Source organism: Neodiprion virginianus, chromosome 4 (assembly GCF_021901495.1).
Source record: "Neodiprion virginianus isolate iyNeoVirg1 chromosome 4, iyNeoVirg1.1, whole genome shotgun sequence".
NCBI lineage: Eukaryota > Metazoa > Arthropoda > Insecta > Hymenoptera > Diprionidae > Neodiprion > Neodiprion virginianus.
In genome coordinates, this window is record NC_060880.1 from 41,216,256 (window position 1) to 41,241,041 (window position 24,786).

The 24,786-nt window shown below is 40.6% G+C and overlaps 1 protein-coding gene across 1 annotated transcript in view; it reads right to left on the reverse strand.

Moving 5' to 3' along the window:
• Positions 1 to 24,786, reverse strand: part of LOC124302045 (amyloid beta A4 precursor protein-binding family B member 1-interacting protein) — a 79,985-nt gene that overhangs the window by 47,484 nt on the left and 7,715 nt on the right. The window contains exon 2 of the mRNA XM_046757798.1: positions 4,179 to 4,386. Within this exon, the coding sequence (XP_046613754.1) occupies positions 4,179 to 4,280 (102 nt within the window). The 5' untranslated portion in view covers positions 4,281 to 4,386. The remainder of the gene's footprint in view (positions 1 to 4,178; positions 4,387 to 24,786) is intronic.

Below are 24,786 nucleotides of genomic sequence, written 5' to 3' on the forward strand. Positions count from 1 at the left end.
CAATTCTACGAATCTACTACAAACAGGTTTATATTAATATTTCTATATTCTGTGCGGATCTGAAATCAAACACTTCTGTTCAACAGAGCAGCACGCAAAAAAAGTATTGAACTGTTGTGCCAGCAGTATTTTGCAGTTGAATCTGCAGCAATCGCGGTGAAATCTGATTACTGAGTTGAAAATTCCAGTCAAAAGTTACTGTAAAATCTACTAAAAAATATTGCTGCCACAACAGTTATTTCAATTATCGATGTAAAATGTAACATTCATTATGTTCCGTTTAGACTTTTTGTAACAAGATCTCCTAATCAAAATTAAATTTCTACTACCTGCCAGCGATTACCGTAAGTGAAAAGGAAAGGAAATGGTCGAAAAAAAACGAAAACTAGTAGCTTATCAAGTGGGCACAATTAGGATGCTAACAACGGAGCGTTGGTCTTCGAAGGCGGATATAGTAGACGCAGCATACTAATTCGGGCCGGAAATCCTCAGGAGTTTATTACGCTTATCAAAAGTGTGCGGGAGTACACGAATTAAACATTAACCATATTATATATATAACTTGCCGCAGGAGGGATGATTTTTAATTACGGACCATACAGAAACTTTTCTACCGCAGATATACACATAGAACAACTTTGTTCTAAACGGTCTTCAAAATGTAGGTTAAGGTTGCTATCGATGGACTACCCAAGCAAAATTGTTAATAAAAGTGATATTTTTAGTCAAAGATGAAAAACTAATAGTGAATGTTCTCATAGAAACGTATTCTATAAAACATTAACGTGTGAAAAACATTATCCTTCTATTCGGCAAAACCGATTCTACATTTTTTTACATTCTGTCCGTTCATGGCTGTTCCGTGAATGGACGATTTGGTCACCTGCGTTTACACTGGTACAAGTAACAAATTGGTGGGGAGTACCTAAGTACATTTTTTGACTAAAAAATTATATACTCGTATAGAATTGTACTTATGTTGATATGCAAGGTAATCTGATCACTAAAACTATTACAGACAACTCAAATACTTTGTGTTTTCAATTTCACGTGTCGGTGAAAAACAAAATAATCTGTTTGATGTTATGCCAACAAGAAGCAAATGATAATCTTTATGGACGTGCCTAATCGTCTATCTGTAACCATCGCAGACAAAAAAATTAATGAAATATTTTTATTTTACACATCTACGAACAATAAATTACATTATCTCATATACACACTGATGAAAACCTAGATAAATGTTTTTTTGCAACACCTTTTTGGAAACTTTGTTTTCCGAAGCTTGTGGTGCGTGTGTGAAGTGCCCCATTTCCGAACAGTGCAGATATACTTCTCATATTTGTCTGTTCGTTTCGTTTCAACCATTATAGATCAAATACGTCACATGAAAATTTCAAAATTTTACGAAAATGAAAAAGAGCTCTTCATCCTCAACCAAATAAAAATAAGTTAAATGTTTTTCTCAATGTAATTGTGCGTCAACTACGAATGAATCTCTATAAAATGATTGTTTTGGCAACTTTCAAGATAATAAATGATCAAATAAACAAAATTTACCAAAAAAATTAGTGGCGCATTCATCGCACTCTTTCGTGGGAAGTGGGAAGACACAAAAAATGTCTGATATATTAAAGAATGAGTCCTGGCTATGAAGACCATGCTGGATGATTTCACAAAAATCGACGGTATAGAGGTGCAAGCATATTTTCTTGTTCAAAACAAATGAGATCAAATGGGGCAAATCCGTACATTGCTCGATTTCAGTACGCCTATGATACCCATATGACTGTTTTTAACATGGCCGCTCATTCCCCACGAGTAAGTTTATTCTAAATTGAACGCAGCGTTATTCGCGAATTTAAAATATTATCTCTGTCCATGGATTCCGACCTTGCTTCACATAATTCTGTGACCCAAATATTACTTTTTTCTACCTGGATGATTGTGTACATGGAAATAAACCGAATCCTTAATTTTTTCGTATTAATTTAATCGAATGACGAGTATCTGTTCCGAGGAGAAAGCACTAGATGCTCACCCAGTAACTGCAATCCCAAAGCTTGAAGGTAACCGATAGCTGCATAAGGTAAGGCAGAAACCTGTAGAAAGCTCCGGTGAGTTCGGAGCTGTACCAACAGCTAAACAGAGCAAAAGCTTGGCGACCATTTTCCAACCATTTACCGCAAGAAGCGTATATTTTCACAGCCTTTTCCACACACTGGTTAAAAGCTCGTGAGCGCGTTACAGGCAATTTGTTTATTCATCTCAGCTTGGCTGCACGTTGCGGGTAAACGTTCGTGAGCATGAATTGGAGCCGGCAGTCTGTGAATTCTAGAAATAACTTCACGATTCACTAACGAAGGGAAAACACGAACGCGGTTCTCGAAGCGGGGTCAACGGTACGACGATTACGACGTAAGATGAAGACGACGACGACGAGGATTGCTGTGTACAGCAATAGCACGAGTTTCCCATCTCCGACTAAAGCGCTATCGATCCATACTACGCTATACGCCTTGACCGACCTCCGATGCAAGTGCAAGTGCAGGCGTTGCCCGTACTTCCGCCTTTCGGCTTCCAACTGGCGTACAAAAATAGCAAATATAATCACAGATTCCTTATCGGTTGGCTGGAAACAATCCAGACTATATGTTCGTTTCAAGATTTCATTTATATCCCAGAACGGCCACTACGCATAGACTTGTGAACTTGGGTGAATAAATTTAGAAATTATATTTTTATGCTTTATTTGTTAGCACGAATTTATTTCTTCACTAATCTCGTCCTTTTTCCTTCCAACTTTCAATCACAGCGATTCGCTCGTGCGATTCAAAATCTCTCGTCAGTGGCAATAAGTTCGTTCATTGGGGGAATCATATTTTTTATTGACAGTCAAAATTCGTTTATCAATATCTCTCAAGGCGCAGGGCACAATCATACATTTCGATAATAATTATTATTCGAAAGGTATTTTAGAGAAAGTATTGTATATCTCCAACAAGTCCCGAATTTTTTCCAACTGATCCGGACCGCCCACGGAAGAAAATCGAAAGTGCAACACCCCCCTTAAGGTGTGTAAAGATATCGTTTCAGTGCCGTTAAATATACAAGGCCTGGAGTTTTTGAAAACATAAAATCCGAAAGTCTTATTCAGGCAATCAACGCATCATTCATCGTACGGTGTTAATCCTTGGGGGAAATGCGGGCGGGAATCGAAAATGCCGAGTCATGAGCTACGCGCCAGAGGTCAAAGTTTGTTGTTAGCGTTATAAAACATTTAGCTATAGAGAGTGTCGTTATATCGCTATACGATAACAGACGTAGTTGGACTGTTTATTTTGTATAAATCTATTCAAATTGTCCATAGAATTTTTTATTTCTATGCGATTCAAATACAAGATTCAGAGTAAATTCAATGAGAAACGTCAATTCCGATTTGATCGTATCGTCAAGCCTTTCGATAAATGTTTCAAGTACTGCAGACCTCACGGGTATGGCTGTCATGTCACGTGCGGGTGTTGACGTCAACGTCATTTAATTGCTTCATGAAGAGGCCAAATTACAGACAGTAAAATATTTAGCCCCCTATTCAGTTGACACCAATTGAACAGCGTTTCACAATGCAGTACTGGAAAATTGTAAGCATCTGCCTGCTACTGGACATTCGTCTTCAAGTCTGCCGCTCTAATATACGCCCTGTTTGTTCAATATAGAATATACTACTTCATTTTCAATAGCGTCCACTATAGTCAATAAACAGATAATCATTATACAGTCTTTACTACCCTCATCTACAGTGGACTCTACCCGTAGAAGACTCATTGTTAGTCAACTTTCAAATTTATTCAAGAACGTTCGGAACAGAGCAACGACTGAATATTGGAAAAACTAGTGCATACACAGCTCGAAAAAAAATGTTCCAGCACGTCTGCTGAAACTTTTGGGTTGATTTAAACATTTTTTAGTGTGTACTTAAGTGAAAAAAAAATAAAAATCACAAATTAAACGTTCATATGACAATTGAAACGTTGAAATTACAAAAATTTCTGCCATATTCATTAACAAAGATGTAACAGATGATACAAATATGAAGTTGACCTGCTGGGACATTATATTTAGTTAAATTTTTCCAACAGTGTCTAAAACTGTAATTATAAAGAACAAATAAAACTCACCACAGTGAGACTGTCCAATTCGCCAAGCCATTCGTTGAGCAGTTGTTCCGGATCTGTTTCGTTGTCACTGTCCTCGCCACCTTCCTCTTCGTATCGTTCCATTTTTTCTTTTTTATATTCTATGTATCGTCACCCTGTTCTTTTATGTTATTCCGAAACACCGGGAACAATCACTGCAGCTGCGTCACTCGTTTCAGCTACCGTATTTCTGTAACAATAATTTTAAATCATACAAGACCTTGTTAATTAATGCAAACACGTTATGGTTTGAGTGAGTGAAAACGGTTTTCGGATCATGCCAATCAAATAGAAGGTGATTAAAAATTTATCAACGTAGAACAACTTCCGTTGTATACTCACACCACGATTTGCACCCAGCTACAGGAAATAACGCTGTGAACATATTCATCTATCGCCAGCATAATATGTCAGTTATGTATACTATATTATATATATGTGATAGTATTGTGGAGAGTTGTCAGTTTATAAATCTTACGTGTCAAGTTTGGTGGACTTCTTGTCGATGCAAAAATGAGGTATTTATATGTTGACAAAAATAATTATGTTGAACATGGATCGAAAACATGCAGAGTGCAGAAATGTATTCATAGTAACCACAAAGATATTGTCTCATTGAGTCATTATTATTATTCTACTTTTTTTTTCGATACAATCTGAAATACCTCATCCTCGGTTTCATCGATAGAAGTGTTTACGAAGGCTTTATGGTAGAGGAGCGGAGCAGCGATATCGTGGCTTAGTGTCATACATACGTGTATCTAAATACCACGGCAATGAACTTGTATAAATACACACGGTGACAGGATCGTTGAAGCAAATAATTGCCGGTTGGCGCCAAGCATAGTCGGTCGGTGCATCGTGCGAAGCTACCCCTGCGAACACGTCCGCGACGTTGGATTATTCAAGTCGTACTTTACACACGTCCAGAGCAACGACGACTGCGGGCTCGCTGAAGCCGTTGGCCTGCCAGTCGCCGTTTAACCGCCAACTGCACTCTTCGGAAACTGCAATCTAGCGTCAGTGTCAATTTCCTTTGTCCATCACTATGCCGAGCCGCTCGATATCGGGATATTAACCATTATTGTATACACGGTGGGATCAGCAATTAAAGGTGGCAGGAAGCAGGAAATACGCTTATGCATTCAAGTATGCGTGAATACCGTGATCGGTAGAGTGAATATCGGTTCGCATCGCTCCAATATGGCACGGCCTTATAGGCCCATACAGCACATTAAATAGCATAGGGTCGTAGCACCACGCCCCGGCACCGCGTTAGCTGTGCCTGCGGCGATGTACGCTGCAAGTGTGAATAGAAGAGTGAAAAAGAGAGGAGAGGAAGAACGGTACATCAAGCGTTTCATTGTCAATGAAAAGACAAAGGCATATCACCCACACTGCACGCCTATTTGACACGGTGGTAATAGTTGCCTTAATGGCGTAATGCTTAATGGGCCACGACTCCGACGATGCAAGGTGCGCCAGGTTTGAAGGAAAACTACCCTTTTTTCGCTATCAACCGTATTGAAAACAAACGAATATTAATCGATCTAATAACAAAATAATCTTGACTGTTATCGGTGCTTCAAGCTCTTTAGGAAAGAATCCCTTTACCCGTTTAATTGCCGAACAGTTGATGTTGCAGGACTTTAGGAAAATGAAAAAACCGAGCGTTCAATATAGCATACTTTTTTACTACAATATCTAGATAAATGTGTTATTCATATTCTACTGCTACTAACATTGTTTATCTTTGACTCATTCCAAATTGTTTCCATGCCAGCATAAACATTCTCGCAGGTATAATGGGAACCCGAGTTCTATCATCCCGTGTGTATATTTTCAACGACGAAGAAAGCAATCCTATGCTCTAAAAAAGAATCTGCAGAAAAATTGAGACCGCTTTTTTTCAAATACAGCGCTACGATCTAACTACGGAAAAGATTGTACGGATTATCAAAAGAAAAACTCCGTGCAGAATTTTGACTGCGACACGTACGCAGTTGACCATTCGCCGATACGTAAAACCGTGACTAATTTCACGGACTGTGTGTGTCATGCTTTTTTTAAAACTCCCTGTCTTCTTTTTGTACTTTTTGTGTCACTTATTATACCGTATAACTTGTTTTTTGTATTACAAGTCGTTTTTCCTTCGCTCGAGTCATTCGTCCTCGTCTCTACGCTGATGTCACAAATTTACATGGTCTCTGCAAAACCGCTGAAACAATTCAAGGCTAGCCTAACGACAACTGGTCGCGGAATTACAGGAGCACTGAATTTTACCGCAATTTTGGTCGGTTGTTCGCAAAAAATATTTTTATTCCAACACACACTTGGAAAGTTGGATTTTCGAAGCCTGTGGATCGTGCCTAGAGTGCATTATTTCCGAACAGTGCGGTAAGACAACGCTAGCGCATGCGCTTGGCTGAAATTTACAATTTTACACACTAGGGCCTTCTTGACGCGTGAGCACTTTTCGATTACTCAATTCCATGCACGGAATTGACGCACCCGCCAGTGACGTCATTGGACTAATTGTAAGTTCAATCTGAATTTTGTGCGTATAGATTAAGTTTCATGAAGCCGGGCCTATGCCGCTAGATCTCTTGACTGCCCTGATCTACTTCTTTTAAATGGTTACATTACATTCGTTTGCTTAGAGTATCCTACTCGAGTGATTACAGCGCTCGCCTTGGCTTATGCTGCGTTCGCATTAGTAGTCGTGCTATTGCTGTCGCATAAAATTCGTAACACAATATACTATTTTCAGTAGATCTGAGGAATCGAAAAGTGACAAATTTTATTGTGATTCCGTATCTTCTAATCCAATAATCAAAAAGGAATCAAAAGTCATAAACGTTCTAATTTTGGTGTTATGCGTTTATTCGGTCAAAATTGGAAAAAATCGCTCAACCAACGGTAGAAGTGGTAATCGTCTGGAATATACAGTGAGAGAAAAAAGAACTCAACAAATCGATTCATACATACCAGGTGACAGGCAAACTGCGAAAACTTCACTCAGGTGTTAGTGCATGAAATATGACACGAATGAGGTGGGTGCGTGAAAAGAATCTCCATCAAGACCCATCACACCTTCACCGAATGAGTCATGAAAACATCAGCTATTCGGAGTTTGCGATACCAAACTTTCTTAGGAAATACTTGAATAGCCTCAAGATATGAATTAACTGAACAACTTTACAGTCCATTTTACGGTTACACGTCCGCGATAAACCTAGCTATGTGTGATTTTCGAAGCGTAAGATGTATATTTAGGTTTACAGTTTTGAAAATATAGTTCAGTATTTCCTAACTGTTACTTGGAAAGCGATCCCGTTTCTGTCTTAAAAATTACAGATCAAAATGAATAACCACTTTCTATGTTCGTAACACTGACGATGCAGGGAATATATAACACAGCGTGGGCTGGCGTCCACCTCAACACGTACAGTTCTACCCACCACCCACTTCCAAGTACCCATAATCAGTGTTGGAATATGAAAAAGGTCAGCGTCGCCAATAACGTGTTACGTAATGAGTAGCGTGTATCGTGCATATGAATACATGTATGTACCTGCATGCAGTGAGCTTTCCAACTCAGCTCATTATCTGTATGCGTTTACAACTCGAATCTCTTATACCATAGCAGTTAGATATCCCATTGAGGCTTCGTGAAATGAACTCGTTTAGTTACTCTAAAAATCGCATCTTTTGCAGTTGCACAAATTTTAAAAAATCGTTTTAATTCTGAGGTACTATGAAACATCGATCACTTCTTTTTTTTCAATAAAAGATGAATAAATGATTGGCATATGTGTTTCACGTTGTGTTGAATTGAAAGACACCGTGACGCAAAAGGCGTATCAATAATTTTAATCTACACCTAATCGTGAGCTACACATGCCATTCTACCTACTACGTATACTACGTGCAGTTAACACTATTAGGCCTTCCTCTTATCTTGCGATAAGCTATAACATTCGAAATATCCAAGTACACTTCCCACCCATATCCATAGCCTCAACGATTTCTATACCCATATTTACGCATATCTCTTACACTAATTATACTGTGAAGTGACCATGATTTTAGTAATCAAGGTTGGTCCTGCATTTCTGGCAGATCTCCGCATCTTCATAGGGGAGATTATTTTCCACGCTGCCGTATTTGGCCAACCGGAATTATACCGCGAGTACCGCGTGAAACGGCAATGGCCTATCGGAACAGAGTTGAGGCGTAGGCAAAATGAACAACGAACCCACTCATATCGACACTTATGATCAATAAATCGAATTGTCCAAGCCGCATAAGTCGGCAATAGCTTCTTTACTTTTTAGGGGAGTGACGCCGTCAGCCATGGCATGGGACACACGTCCGTACGCACAACACGCACGCACGCACGCATGCCCCACGCGACAATCAACGTTCGCTCAAAAAGGTACGAAGGCCGAGCTCAAATCCCAGATTACTGAAACGAACCGTGGGCTGTGCGATAATTGTTCCTCGGATAGTTTGTTCCTGCATTGTATTCATATAAGAGACAGCATTTGTACTGTAACTTGTAAATGTAGTGAGAGCCAGATAAGAACTATGCTTTGGAAAAGATCAATGTGCCAAAAATGTATGGCCAGAACATAAAAATCGTTTACCGCCCCTTAGTGATCACCCGGTATATACGTGGTAAACATGCCTTCGGCAGAAAATCTCGGCTGTTGGTGTGAGGATGAATGTACGTTAAAAATTCACAACGTCGGTTTGAAATACTGCAGGTATAATAAAGTTCATTTAAGCGCCAAGTATTGTTCCAGACTGGCTGAGTCATCTGCGACTCATTCGGATTCTGAAAGTCAGTTTTTCATATATACGTACTTTGAACGAAGTATTTCTATATAATATCTCTTGTTCCTCCAATATAAGGCAAAACATCGAAAATAAGTTCTTCATCCAACCCTCCAACCGAAAAGAATCGAAATGGTTCCCCTCGAGTTAGCGTTTTCATTTAGACCGTTTTACCACGATCTGAGTCATAAAATGATGATGCAGTTGTTCAATAACAACTCAACCTTTGCCGACAGAACATCATTTAATAATAGGCCTAGTCTCTGATATGATACAGGTTTTTTTTCGTGAAAAATGCTTAAGCATGTTCGTTTTACGACAGCTGTAAACAAATAATAGATCTAACAATAAGTCTAAAGAGTATTGAACTTTTCGCGGCAAAACACTTGAGCAAGGAAAAGAAAAATGAGTCAGCAAACAACGGCTCGTTGCATCTTTGGTATAAAATAGAAAAAGGTCAAATGAAAAATGAACCAAAAGCCATTTCAATCCCTTCATTTGCACATAGTGGGTACAGTGACGCGGTGCGATATAAAGAGCGGTGAGGAGCTATTACAGACAGTGGAATAGTACCTACCCACACTGTTGAAGCTAAATGGAACACAAGAGAAAAGGGTTGGGAAAAAAATTGGGCAAGAAGATAGTTGGTCAGCGTGTTCCAGATCCCAACTACTCGTTGTTTATGCTAATAATTACCGACCACGGGAAAACCCCCTTCGAATGGCAATATTAATGAGCATTTTAAACGGTGAACCGACGTGATTCGTGTTAGTTGGAGTCGATAGTACAATCATCCTCCATCTTTAGCATATCAATAGGACAGAGATATATCCGAGTGCTTTTCGTTTCAGACGAGATGACACGTATTGTGCAAGTCCGTATAGCTGGACTGTCAAACGGATTAAGCATTGTTACGTGAGAGATCTAGAAATTAGATATCAATTCGAGAAACCGGTCGGGACCGAATCATTCACATGACCTTTGGTACCCGCATTCTATCAGGAAACAACGAGCTGCACTATGAGTCTGTGTTTGACTATCTGATTTTAATTTCACATATTAACAACAGTATAGCTATATATTCACGTCGATGCCACGCTCTTTGCTGTGTTATAGAGAATACTCAACCTTGAATTCATCCAGCCAGACTGAGTGGCCCCATCGATTGAAAATCAAAAGTGCGCTTTGCTCGGCGATTTTCTGGGAAATACGGGCCAAAAATAGTCTGAGACACGGTGGCCTTGCCCACGACAAATAATTTAGATTTACAAATGCGTTGATAGAACAGCAGCAACAGTTCAAACCAACCACGAGATAAGTGGCAGGGTAAAAAATCGATGTAATAGTAGCTCCGTTAATACACCTAAAGGAATACCGTGTACCAAGCAAGTATATGTAAAGTACGTACCATTTACACGTACAACAATGCTGCATGATACACTGTACTACCTCTAACCTTTGTTCCGGTGCTATTCGTCCTACAGGACCATATAGAATTAATTCAAGCCATCTTTAATACAGCTAACTTAATATTATTTCAAGCTTTTCAACACAACAATGTGATCGATGAACTAAAATGTATTTTAGAACGCAATCTGAATTTCATGCGGATCTCTAACTTTTCTTCGTTAATTCCGAAAGTCAGTACAATACATTACTGAATCTGTATATGCATTGTTCATGTCTGCGGCTTCGTCATGTGTTCCCCTGACGTTTTTATAGTACCACGAATTATAAATACACCTGCAACAATAGCTTTAGCTACGATTCTAAGAATTCCCCAACACCATGATTCTTGATATGACGCAAATGGTGTGATGAGACCCGGTTCTGAACTTGGAACTCCGAGACGAGTCTTGACTCTACTTGGCCACCGGCTTCTCGGTTATACACCTGAGAGACTACGAGACCTCTCTGTACGGAAGCAGTCAACGGCCGTGTCCCGTATCTTGTTACCACTTACCAACAGTTCAGGTAGAAGTTCCTGGTCATTCGGGCCAACGTCTTGCTTATTTAAAGAATATAATACCCGAACTAAAATCTCCCATAAAACAGCCGCAAAACTGTTTAGCTCATTTGGGACGAATTACCGAACGATCAAACAAGTTTTACATAACGAACCCATTGTGTAAAATAATACATTTTGTTCGTCTGCACAGTTATATACGCGTAAGGATAAGAAATGCATCTACTGCTAACTGTTTCTCGGTCGAAAATCACTCCACAAGCCCTAATGTTTTTATTTCGTGTATATTTTCTGATACGAATACAGCTCGGTATTTAGTAGCGGGCATGATAACAAGCGGAAACAGATTCATCGCTCTGAGAATGAAAGAATTTATTCTTATTTCGACGTGGAAGATTTTGTTCGTCATCAAACCAATTCCCCCAACACCACGGCTCTTTCTCCGCATAAAGGCGAAAATCTAATAATTAATTATGATCGTTTTAAGTATACCAAAAACTGTTGAGATATAAACGCACAGGTCACTCCTCTCTCTCATGTATCGTACAGCGAGTCATTGACCATCGCGTCCTCACAAAGTTTCGTACTGATGGGGTTAAGCTTTCTATGGCCATTGACCGACACCGCGCCCCTTGCCAGGGTTGTCTGACGATGAATCGACGTCACAGAATCTCTTTCATATTTCAGGAGGGTTCTTTTCGGTTTACTGGAAGTCGTAACGATGCGATAATGTTGAATTGGATAGGCATCGTGCAGGGTTGTAATATTATTATACGTATACATAGATGTAGACGCTGGTGGTCAACGACGAGGCGTGGTGGCGGGAACCTAGATCATGATTATTCTCGAATCTCAAGAACGGTAATCTGGGAAAAGGTTTTCCTCCCGATCTTCCAGAGTTTCTCGGAGGCTGACTCCTCGTCGCCACGACGTGACTCATCCAAAACTTCCCTCGGTAATCTTCGATCCACAACCCTGCTGGCGGTGATCGTTAAAATGAATAGCTCCCGTTGACGTAAGTTAACTGCACCGTGCATTTTTATCTTGTGTACCAAAAAGAGAATTCTCGTCTAAGAGGGAACGGCGGTAATAAACCCGCTAGAATTCAATAGAACCACATAATTTACTTTGGTTTACAAATGAATAAGGCTCTCTACGAGATATCAATCAAGATCGGAAGTTGAGGTTTTAGATTTACTCAAGAATTATTTTCAAACAAAGTAAAATCTGTCAAGAGACTTCCCATGTGCGGTCGCTAACTACTAACATATAACCGATGACGAAGTTATTGTGGAAATTCTTGCCGCCTGATAGAATGAAGGTCACATCAAAAGGTTATGAAATGAATTTCTAACCCGAGTCAGTTAAATGATACATACGTATATGATATAACTGCGGATCAAAGGAGACCGAAGATTGAGGATTCACGGACGATAACGTGAATGAGATTGATTATTAACGGGGAATGGGATAGTATAATTAGCGCGAATGAACCGAGCGACGATATAATAAGTAACTTTGATCATTGAACATGACGTTAGTTAGGGTATGCATTCGCATCCGTACAAGCCGCGTATTTCTTCGCGTTCGATCTTCGGAGTTCAGGGAACGCGGCCACTTATTGCCGGACGATAAACTCGGTGCCAAAGTCTCCCTGACGTCGCGCCACACGTACATAATATATGCGTCTACAATTCTTGTCCAAGCGAATCCTTTTGTCTCCGGCAAATGAAAGCCTTTGTTCCTACCCTCCGAGCCGAGCTTGTGACGGCTTACCTTTTTTCCGTGCATTGATAAATTCGCACACTCCACACGCGATGTGCTTATGCCGATGAAACTTCTACACATTAGGGTGGTCCTTAAAATGGTCATTTTTGAATTTCGAGACCGGTACGCCCCCAAATGAGCTCTAGATAATTTAAAAATGATTCCGTCATTTTTTCACATTCTTATCTCATCTCTACCCGTCCCCCCAAGAGGGTGGATTTCATGCAGCGTTTTCAGGGGCACATCAAATCTACCGAACGGATTTAGATGAAATTTGGTACGGGGAGGTTTCTTGGGTCGGTGATTATGAATCTGAACTTGAGAGTTGAAAATTCAAAATAGCGGATCCAATATGGTGGAGTGAAATCCAAAAAGTCATTTGAATTCGGTAGAAATCGGTACTCGGAGGTTGTCGAGGTTGCTGATTACAAATCTGAACACGAAATTACAAAATTCAAAATGATGGATCCAATATGGCAGTATCAAGTGCCTTTTGGGATTTTGGTCCACCATATTGGATTCACCACTTGGAATTTTCAAATTTTGAGTTCAGATTCGCAATCAGTAACCCAAGGAACCCCCCTATACCAAGTTTCATCTGAATCCGTTCGATAAATTTCATGTGCCCCTGAAAGGGTTAAATGGGGAAATCCACCTTCATTGGGGCACAGGTTAGGGTCGAGATAACAATCTGAAAAAATTAGGAAATTATTTTTGAATTATTTGAAGCTAATTTGCGGGGGAACACAGGTCGAAATTCAGAAATTACCTATTTAAGGACCATCCTAATACACATTATATCACCTCAAGCTCGACCGAACCGCTGCTTACGCCTTGTTTCGGCAAGTGTATTAGAGTTCCACTTATCGAAGTGGAATAGTCAAATCATACTTTGTGACGAAATGGTTGTACACAGCGAAAGTATATCAAGATTTTGAGGATTCTCAACCTTCTGAATTGCATACGAAAAAATGATAACTACTTTGGAATCCCCCCCACGTCAGATCATAGTGATAATTTCTTATGAATCAAAACAGCGTGTACCCTGGACTTTACAACCAATAGGACAGGGCCTCTCGAAGATTCGTTCATCCCCGAAAGGACGTGCACGTCACGCACACAGAGCAAATGCGGGCGCCTCGTTGTCGATATGAAATCTCGGGTGACTTGAACGAAGCTGCGGGCGCCTCGATGAAACAAAATCGTTTCTGCTGCGCTAAGTTTGGAGACAAACCATATTTTCATTCATAAGCTCCGCAGCGGCTGAAGTCAGCGACCCGACCGCATGGCGGCCAACCAGGCACCGCATGCCCACAGCCCACGCAAAACTATCGGCCTCCCTCCACCCGACATGGACGTATAATATTCCTCCGCACACCAAACCGCATCAAGTCGCGCGGCTGGCGGAATACATAAATAAACACCCACCGAATGGACAGCGAACTCTACGACGCCGGATTGGCAATGTGCACTACAAGCGAGCGTATTAACGATTGATCGACCGCCTAGTTGTTACAAAGTAATATTCACGACGTGTAGATTTTGGTATGAAAACAGACCGCGGTGTCTATTTGATTATGCTAATTAATGTTGATTGCTAATTGCCCGAGAGCTCGTTCGAAGTTGTACGAACCTCTAACGAAATTTAGATAACTCAATAATTCTATACATGTACGAGCCTACGTATGCGCACTTATAATACAACGTTTGAGTATATCTATTTGCTACGTACGTTGAAAATAAATGGGGTGTTCGAGACAACTGCCGAGTTTTAGCTGTGTACACAACAAGTGACACAAATTATGTTCCATTATTCGGGGGAATTCATGGATAAAAATGTTTTGCCGGTCAGTGTGTGGTCCGTAGAATGCGTCTGCCTTGGAGCATTTTACATGCCGAAACATTATTCGTATCATAGAGTGGACGGAAGTGAGCTGCAGGTTCTACTTTTGGACACATACGCAGACCGTTGTGGAATTCAGCGTGAAGCTGGAGCGCCGATGAGCAAGCGTGCAGCAATTTAGAATGATCTTACAGCCAAGCATTACATCCGGCTCACGCGTCGACGTGACGCGACGGAATCGATGCTATAACACCACCAATAACGCCGACGGTTCTTCATTCCTACGCGCATCTCCCGCTCTCGAGTTTTTATTAATAAATCTTCTCTATCACCGATCGGAGTAGGCATACGCTATACACATATCGCGTCTGAATGCCAGGGACTGTTTAGCCCCACGCGATTTCGTAAGTGAGCTTCACGCCGCCGGCGAGGCGCGCGTATCACTGCACGCGACTAACTTTTACTACGCCTGCATCTACGTCACAAGCGTCTCGACGCGGGAGCTCGATTTCGTCATCGCCTGTCTTCCCTCAAATTACAGAAGTCACCTAAGGAAGTTGTATTAAGGGGTTATACCTAGTCAGGAGGCCGAAAAAAGCGAACCTGCGAAAGCAAAGATGTCGCGTTGCATAAGCATGGTCCCGAAATACTCGTGACGTAAACAAACTCGTCCCTGCAGATCAATCAACGATCGATTGAAAAATTTTGGTTTCCTAGAACCGGATTGTATGATAAACATGTTTGTGTTAGTAACATCTCCGCGACGTAAAATTGAACGACGAGATTCGTAATGTTCGAAAATCTGTACTCCCATTTTTCCATTACCGTACCGTAAATATGGCTTTCTACCACGAACTCAAGCACTGTTATGGGTTCTCCATAATGGCAGACAAAAGTTTGGGTCAAGATATTATTATTATTGATAACCGAAATTCAATTTTCGCAAGGTGAATTCATAACATAATCGAACTGGATATTGTACTCTAAGTATAAGGCGAGTGGCGACGAGTTTTATCTACCATCTGAAACGATTAACACAACTTCTTCGGCAGCAATTAATTAGTAGGGCTGCATTTCTATCGTAGAAAAGGAGACGGTGCAATAAAATACTGTCAAGTTATTACAGCAATAAATCGAAAACTATAACTTTGAGAAAGCTGACAGTCCCCTCCGAACAGTCACGCAAGAGCTGGCGTGCATGCAACTCATGCTTTTCAAGGATGAAGTTTCGCCTTTACGTATACAAATACATCCTAATATATAAACTCTGAAGCTTAGAGTCTTGTAATTGAAATCGGTTGAACTAAGCAGTAAAAGCTTTTCATGTTCAGCTCATCATTTTCATTACGACTGAACTGTTGTTAATGCCTAATTCGATGGAACATGCACCGAAGTATTTGGTGCGAGACATTGGGCACGTAATTGTTTAACATTGGCAAGTGAAAATTTAAACAAATTATGTATGAAAATTTCTTTGAAACCCTTACTGTTCTTAGAAAAAAAAACGACAATTAAGCACCTTGACTCAAGTTCAATTGGTCATGAAAAACTTGCAATATCTCCTCAGACCAGGCATACAAACTTACCTAAAAACTTTAACTAGCACAGATTTGGAAGGTTCTTTTTACTTTTATTAGATAATATAATTTTACCAGAGACGTTTTGTGAGTGGTAAAATTTTGTCCCATCAATCACTAAGAGATACCTTTCAACTCCGAGTCAAAATAAAATTAATCGAAATTACGTCCATTATTTTCCATCTATTTTGGAATGGAAAATAGAAAAACGAAAATTCTTCCCACCAATGCACACACTATATTGTATTGGACCGGAATTTCGGTGTCAGCGTTTCACGTACAACTTTGCATCACGATCTTGTTCGTACGGATTAGTTAACATGGATGTGAAATCCTACGTAGGGCAGTATTTTGCCTAGTTCTACCCGACAAGTTGCCAAGGAACATGTCAGGCGGCTTCTTTCTACATTTGGATACATGAAACGAACGGACGCGGGTCGAGTTTGCGGCCTGCGCGTAGCACGCAATGCTTCGGATCGACTCATTAAACAATCCCGCATACAACGCACAGGATGGTACGAACCTATAAGTTATACTTTGCAGACGTACCTTACATATTTATTTCGATTGTACTTTATTCATGCATCATAACCTTTTCTTCATCTCATTCAATGATCATGCTGTGGCAATTATCTCGAAATTGTGGCATTTTTTTCGAATACTGCTGTTCTACCGAAAACAAGAACAAAACTATGTAACTGCAGATATCTGAAAGCTCGTGTCGTTCTGGTCAACATACAATAGAAATGCCCAATATGTTTCATTACATTACAGTCTTACTTTAATTTTTATGATTTATTTCGTACAAAGATATGCATGAAATTTGAGTCGACTGGACGTAGAACTACTCCACCGCACTTTCTATTCTCACCACACAATTTTCATTTCCAGTGTAGTACAGAACTCCGAAGGATATAACGAGTAAGACTATTATATTATTGCTTACGTAAATACCTATCTCGACAATACGAGATAAGGGAAAAATATACGACTTTCTATCATTTATACGCCGGCATTGTTAGATCTAACGATATAACGAACGAAGAGAAAAAATAAAGTAGATCGCCTTTTCAAAGAATGTTATGTCTATTTTCAGATCCGTTCAGCCAATTGAATTATGCCAATTAAGCGCGTTTAAAGATTACATTATCATACAAAGACGAGAGACTCGGGGTTAATTTACTCGAATACTTGGATCATCCAAACTTTCATTAATCGCATAGGGGTTCAGGGTGACAGGGCTCATTAGTCGGAGTAAATCGATGAAGCCACGTCTACGCTCGAAAGATCGGTCAAACGAGACGGTCGTGCGACACGTCGGACACCCTAGTTGACCAAGTGCGGGTTAGGATGGAAGGCTCATCGTGAACGTCCCTCTGCTTTCTACGAATTCGAGCCAGAAATCACCACCCGTCAATCAGGGATAAAGGGATGACAAAAATGCTTCGTATAATTGATGCACCCAAAATTCCAGTACCGTATCAATGAAAAATTTGTCCTCAGTCGAGATGTCACGTTATTCCACACTACCTAATTTGCACGTACGATGAAACCTGCACTAAAAATAAGAATCGCATTCGTTACCCTCGAGTGTTCGGCGACAGACCGCCGAGCTTACGTGTCCGTACACAATTTTCTGGTCCCATAAGCTGCTCGGAAACTCAGTCGGAGTCGGAGTCGTCAAACGTGTCGTTTTACCGTACACGACGGATGTAAAGAACGGGATGTTTGGCTAGGTTCAAACGAAAATACAGCGTCGGATGGGAGAAATAGTACCTAGACGTGGTATCGGAGGTCCCAGGCCGTCTTAAGCGTGCTGCAGAGTCTACGTACGCCGCGTACTTGGGCAGATCGATTCGGGGGTGTTTCTCTGACGGTCAAATAACGAAAGGGCAAACAGACGCGGACGAATGGGCTTTTTCCCTCGGTCGTAATTCAACGCATTCCGAGCCATATATGGGCCTCGACGAGCATGTGGTCTGGGATCTCGTCGCTGTGAAGCCGAACCTCGTCTTCCTCCGATACTCGTACATACTGCAGGCGCCAATGTATACGCGGTGGAACCGACGGTACGTAATTCTTCTTCCAACGCTCGCACCGCAGGAACTGAATATTATCCTTGGTGATTGGTTTGGTGCGTTAAACTCTCGGCAGAGAAGAAGGTACATCTTTTACTCTTCATTGCATAACATCCGTCGCTGATAAATTAAGGGATTCTCAGCAGAAACTTGGAAGGAAGCTGAAAATGAAGCTTAAATAGCTCACGACAAACGAAATATCACCCGAGGATCATCTCCGAGAGCTCGGTGGTGAGCGTGCGAACGGAACCGCACTCGATCAGGCGTGACATTAATGTTTAATTACAATTCGGCCTGTAACATAATACATATAACCTGTATCCTGACCCATTCAATTCCCTGTCGAAAGTATACTCGTGTTGATAGATGCTCGTCGTGGCTGATGAACCGCTTGTATTAAAAAGAACAACGTCGAAATTTATTTCAACTCCGAGTGATCGTGAGTAGACTCACAATTAGACGACTATACTATGTAAATAATTAGGAATTAGTACATACATAATAATATTTTAACCTCCTAGAAAAACTTTAAGCGTAATTAGCTAGGGTTAACGAACTATGATAGAACACTATAGTCTCATATAGACCCTGAGTAACAATGTAGATACCTACCAGATTATCTCTTTATAGTTAAATACTGGTGGGATTTCACTACCGACAAGTACGCAATTCGACGCGTTCAACTTTCGATCGTCACTGCAATCTTTCGTACGAAGCAACAAAATTTTACGCAAGTCGCATGTATATGGAGCATTCCACGTCAAATTAGCAGCCCATGTACCACATCTTCGATTTCGATCATTTTCTAGTACGAAGTTCTTACCGGCCCAAAAGGATCTCGAGAATTTTTCGACATTTTTTTAGCCACTGTTGGAATTTTTAAAAACTCGCAAAACCAATTCCACAAATGCCATTCTTGCGGATCTGAGAGAATTTACACTAATTCAGTGATCTGAAATGTAATTATTGAACACGACTTGATAATCGGATCTCAACATTTACTATCTTTTTCGTAAGTTTTTAATTTTTCTGTATCAGAATTTTTCCTCCTAATACACCTTGATTCAAATAGATTCCACAATCACAGTATTTTCATGATTTCGTGATCTATTCAGAACGGGGAATACAAGAAAAGAAAACTCCAATTCCAACATGGAAGAATTAAAAATTTACGAAAAAATAGCAATATTGTGATTCCATTATCGTGTGGTGCTTAAAAATCACATTTCAAATCATAGAATCTGTGTGAATTGTTTCAGAGTGAGAAAAATGTCGTTTGCGGAATTGGTTTTTCGATTTATTTCAACTCTCGCTGTGGCTAAACAAATCTGAGACAAATTCCGATACTCTTTTGAGTCGGTAAGAACATCATACTAAAAAATGATTAAATTCGACGGGGGTGAGATACATGGGCTATTAATTTGACGCGGAATACCCCATGTACACTGTGACACTGGTTTCACCCACGCAACTTAATGTTGACAAAATTCCAGACACCTTCTGAAACCGACCCCCCACCACTCCGTAATTACGTGCTTATCGATAGGAAGTGTTGGCCAAATCGGATTTCCAGCGCAAGAGAAAGTCTAAGGGTCGATATCTTCTTTCGTCCGCCATGCACACGTGACGATAATATTTTCGTGCAATCACAGTACAGCGTTGAACCTACGCGTATTTTAGCATCGTCTCTGATTTTTCGGTTCATTTTCATTTCGAATAGACAATTTCTTCGTACAATAAAAAACAAAAAAAAAAAAATAAAATAAAAATCACTCTAGCACCGCCGACCTAAATGTGTGCATAGAGATAAGCATTAGCGCAATTGTGCAAGCGGCGAATCGACGACATTCCAGCGGCCGTAATCATCACCGATAAGCGACGGAATGATACGGCAGATATAAAAAAAAAAAAAAAAAAAATGAGTGAAAAAAATGTGGGGAGTAAAATTCCGCTATCTCTGTATTATAACGAGCGCTAGGGTATAACGTTCCTCGGCTACGCTTACAGCAGCGGCGTCAACGACGATTCCAGGGACGCTGGGATGGCGGCGCGTGGCCGGCCGACCGGAGGCCCCCGGGAGGTCCCCAAAAAATCTTCTCCTCTGCATTCAAGATGCCACGATTCTGAGGTAGGTATACAGGATCGTTGACCCACTTCTGGCCTACTCACGTGTACTCCGACTCTTTCGAATCGCCTTACAAGCTCGTACCTACACACATAGGTATGCATACGCCGTCGTACAGCCCTTTTCCCCAACTCCCGCAGTCGCGAGAAACGGTCCCGATGTTCTCGCAGGTTGGGCGGCAGCCCTTCGAACAAGACCGTGATAAATAAATATCCCCCCCCCCCCCTCCTCGCTGCATGGGTCACGCACCTTTATTCCGGGAGTATTTTTTGTTTTTCTTCCCCAAGAGGTTCCGGGGGTATTCAACGATCAAGCACGTTACGACTGCCCTAAAATCGAATGAAACCCCGCAAGGGACGTCGTTCGCGTTATAAATTGCGGGGGAACGAGCTTATAGTTGGCCTTTTCCTCGCTTGGTTTTGTGAACCATGAAAAACGAGGAAAGTGTATATAAAGCCTTTCTGACGGTTAACGGATTCAACATTTCGATTCTTACTCATGCCATGGAGAAAATTTGCAAGTAAATGTTTTGCCTATCCTCGCTTATTTTCTCACTTTTCTCGATGTTTTATAGGATACCTTAATTCGTGGATGAATATTTATTTATAAACAGACTCGTGTGGCTGGCAACTTTTCAAAATAATCAACTCGGAATTTCTTTGCCGTGGAACGGTGGAGTTAAAAGCGAAGTAACTCCCAACGGCCAAAAAAAGACAGGCTTGATGCAATTAGACTTAGAAAGTTAATTAATGATCAACACACTGTAGAAATTTTTCGTGTAGATTTCGTGTAGTTTCAAGTCCATACGGACTCGTACAAATTTCACTTGAACTTGTGCAAATTGTACTCAAGCTGACAAAAATTTATACTAATTTCACTCTGAATAACAGAATTTGCGCGAACTTTGTACGGTTTGGTAGAAACTTTGCACAGATGCTTATTGACTCAAATTGAATACAGCAAATCGCCGGTTTTACACCAAAATGTGTAAAATTTTCCGCCAAATTTTCGACAGTGTACAGTAGTAGAGTAATTAAGGAAATGTACTGTATCCTCTACTTACTTCCGTCGAAAGTTACTTCAAGCTTTTGGCTCTGCTTATAATTAGTCGAAGTCGATCTCGATTCAACCGTCAAAATTCAATGGAAAATGCCACATGAGCCCTCGCTCAATTCTTTTGCTAACAAACCGAAATTGACGTAACTTACCATGAGTAAGTTGAGGGTTCTGCGAACAGAAGTAGAAGTTCTCGAAGTTCGATTTTTGAATAACTTACGCGCGGTATCGTAATCACCCGAAACTGCTGAAATAAAATGTACCAAAACAGAGGGTGCTGAAGATAGCAGTTCAGTCATATCTACTTCACGAACAGCGGATCGTTTGTCGCGTGGGATTGCGTGATTCTTTTTTTCTTCATCCTTTTATCATTTTCCCTTTTCACTTGTACATCAATCAGATGTCCCCTCGTCGCATGCAACTGCACTTACGTCGCGACGCATCGCCATTCTTCATACGGTACATATAAATACTAAACGCAGTCGCACAACTCAATATTTAACAGAAAAAAGAACGGTACTCGGTTCTTACGTTCGGCACGCTCTATTCTCTTGCTACTCTTACTCGCGGTAAGACAGTAGTAGGAATTTTTTTTAACTTTGTCGAGGACACCCACATGGAAGGATCACCATGCCGATCCATACATTTCTCCGTTGCATATCTTCCCGATCGTAAGCCACCCGGAATGCCATGTTCGGATGGTATTAGTAGCCAAGCAAGTATATCTATGAGGGTTGGGTGAATCTAACTCAAAAAGTATATGGTATGCTTACGTAGGTACATATATTATAGGCTCGAGTATACGACCTCGACTCCTAATCAAGTCACGCGGGGCGCTTGCAAGCGAAACGCACGAGATTCCAGACTCTAAACGCTCCAATCACCGTGTGCATCATAAATACTCGGTTCTCCCAGCACTTATACCAAGAACCCCCAACGTGAAAAACTGCAGCCTCTGATTACAGTCGATCTTTTTCGGATATGCTCGCTGTAATTTTGTGAAAGTAACATCGGTGACTACTTTTACTCATATTCCGACATAGCGTGGTACGTACTACCTAAATGTATGGCCACCTAAGACACGAACCAAGTGTTAGTCAATTGAAACCCGGGAATAAGAAACGCGGGAGCTCACTTGACGACAAACACACTTCGCGTAAGATAAATCTAGGCCAATACAACCCATCAAAGTGGAGTCAACGAACCAGTGGGAATTTAAATGGCGTCTTCCATGCATCTCTTGCAAACATCGAATGCAAGTTCACGAATTAAATTAGCAAGTTTTGCGTAAATAAACATTTCTTCAGACACTATTTTAACGAATCGCGCTTACGTCGTTTGCATAACCACTTCTGCACGGTTTGGACGATGTATAAATGGAAATCGTTGTCTGAGAATCCTACTTTGAAAGTTTCCCGTTAAAAGATACGTGAGAGAATTGAGTCATTCATATATAACCTAGTTTAGGTTGAAGTTTGGTGACATATTTCCCATAATAGATTGACAGTTCGTTTCAACGAACCACAAATGACACACGCTTCCCAATCTTTCAATTAAGCCACAACTATATTTATTGCTTCTTTTCATCTACGTTGCACTATAATAATTAACGGCTGTGCTCCGAATCCGCTAATGTCAACGCGTCTCGACGAAGTTAACAGAACACGAACGCTGTTGTCGAAAAGAAAAAGCGTCGGGTGTAGTCACGAATGTTGCTTCTATCAATTTAGGTCATTTTTCCGTGCAAGCAAGTATCTGAGCTCGAAGAATTCAAAGTCTAATTGAATAATTAGGTGTGAAGACCTTCGACTCGCTTATTAGGCAACTGACCAGAGCCTTTGATGAAAAAGTATTACAATCATTCCCGCGTACGTATCAACAGTTTCGACAAGCACCACTTGCGACTTGTTAACCGAGGCGACTCGATAAAAGTTCGACAGTGAACGGCTGAAAATCTAGGACGCAATTTGATTCCGCGTCTAAATTTAACGTATACCGCATCTTATGTTATAATCTAGAGATTTTACACAGTTTATGCAAATATTCGCAATCACTTTAATCATGGTTAAATAATCTTCGTTATGTTTGGTTATTCATCATCTCATCTGATGCGAATGTATCAAGCGAGTATTTTCACTCCTCTGCTTTATCGTCTTTCAAACTTACTGCCAAACGGTCATGACACCGAAGCCTAGCATGCAATGATCTTAAATTGAACAACGTTTCGCATTTCGCGCTGGATTATAAAAGGTAATTCGCCATATCCTGCCAAGGGAAATAATCGCTACTCGAGGAGCAAATTAAAACACTCGTGTGGGTAGCAAGAAATTGGTTCTCCGCCACAACCTTAAAACTTTATGAACTATACGGGGCTAGATTAACAGGATGAAATTTTATGAATTTTTACGATTTTATTTGGCCCTTGTATTTTAAAAAAAAATTTCTGCTGCTTCCATCGATTTTTCTTCGCCTTTCCAAAGTTATCAATGTAACGTAAATGAACTTACAGACTCGTCCGATTTCACGAGACACTTGATCTGGGTTTCTTTTTAGATAAGAAAAGTTCCGACATGGTACGATATGTGACACATGTATCTATTGATTTGAAAAAAGAAAATGTATTCTTATTTATACATTTTTTTACACCTCTCGCTGGCGGGTTTTATTATCAGTGCCAGTAACACAGACACCATCGGTATTTCATGCACGTGCGAGGACACATTTAAACGTAATCTTCATATTCACCTATACATGTAACAAAAAAAATAGTTGTATTCGTTTGGCGTGGGTATCTTATCTAGCTGCAGCGAGACGACGCGTAGGTATAACTTTATATAAGGGAGACTAGTGAGAAAGTTCTATACAATGCCCCAATGTGTATCAAAACCATTTTTAACAATTCCTATGATAACGAAGATTCACGGCTGGGCCGTTCTTTTTGTCTCCAGAGAAATGTTAATACATCTTGGAACATAACGAAAACTGTGTGGCTTGTAGCTTCTGATCGGTTTAACTGTGATTTCAGTAGGCGACAGGTAGGAGCCTGGATAATGCATATTTCCTGCACAGGTTCAAATATTTTTCTTGAATTGAATTTAAATTGCAGCGGCCATTCAAGTTTATGGACCGAATAATCAAGGCAGCAATCTAAATATATTTTCAGAACAAATATTTTGAAAATGTATTGTTCGTACTAGTGAAAATAATAAGTCTTGATTTATTGGCGAGGGTGAATAAAGGTGAACAAGGTTATTCGTTCGACCGACCAATTTTGATCGTGATTTGCACCCGGTTCACCTATGTTGCCCATTCAGGAAGGCTCGTGAGTTTAATTAACTC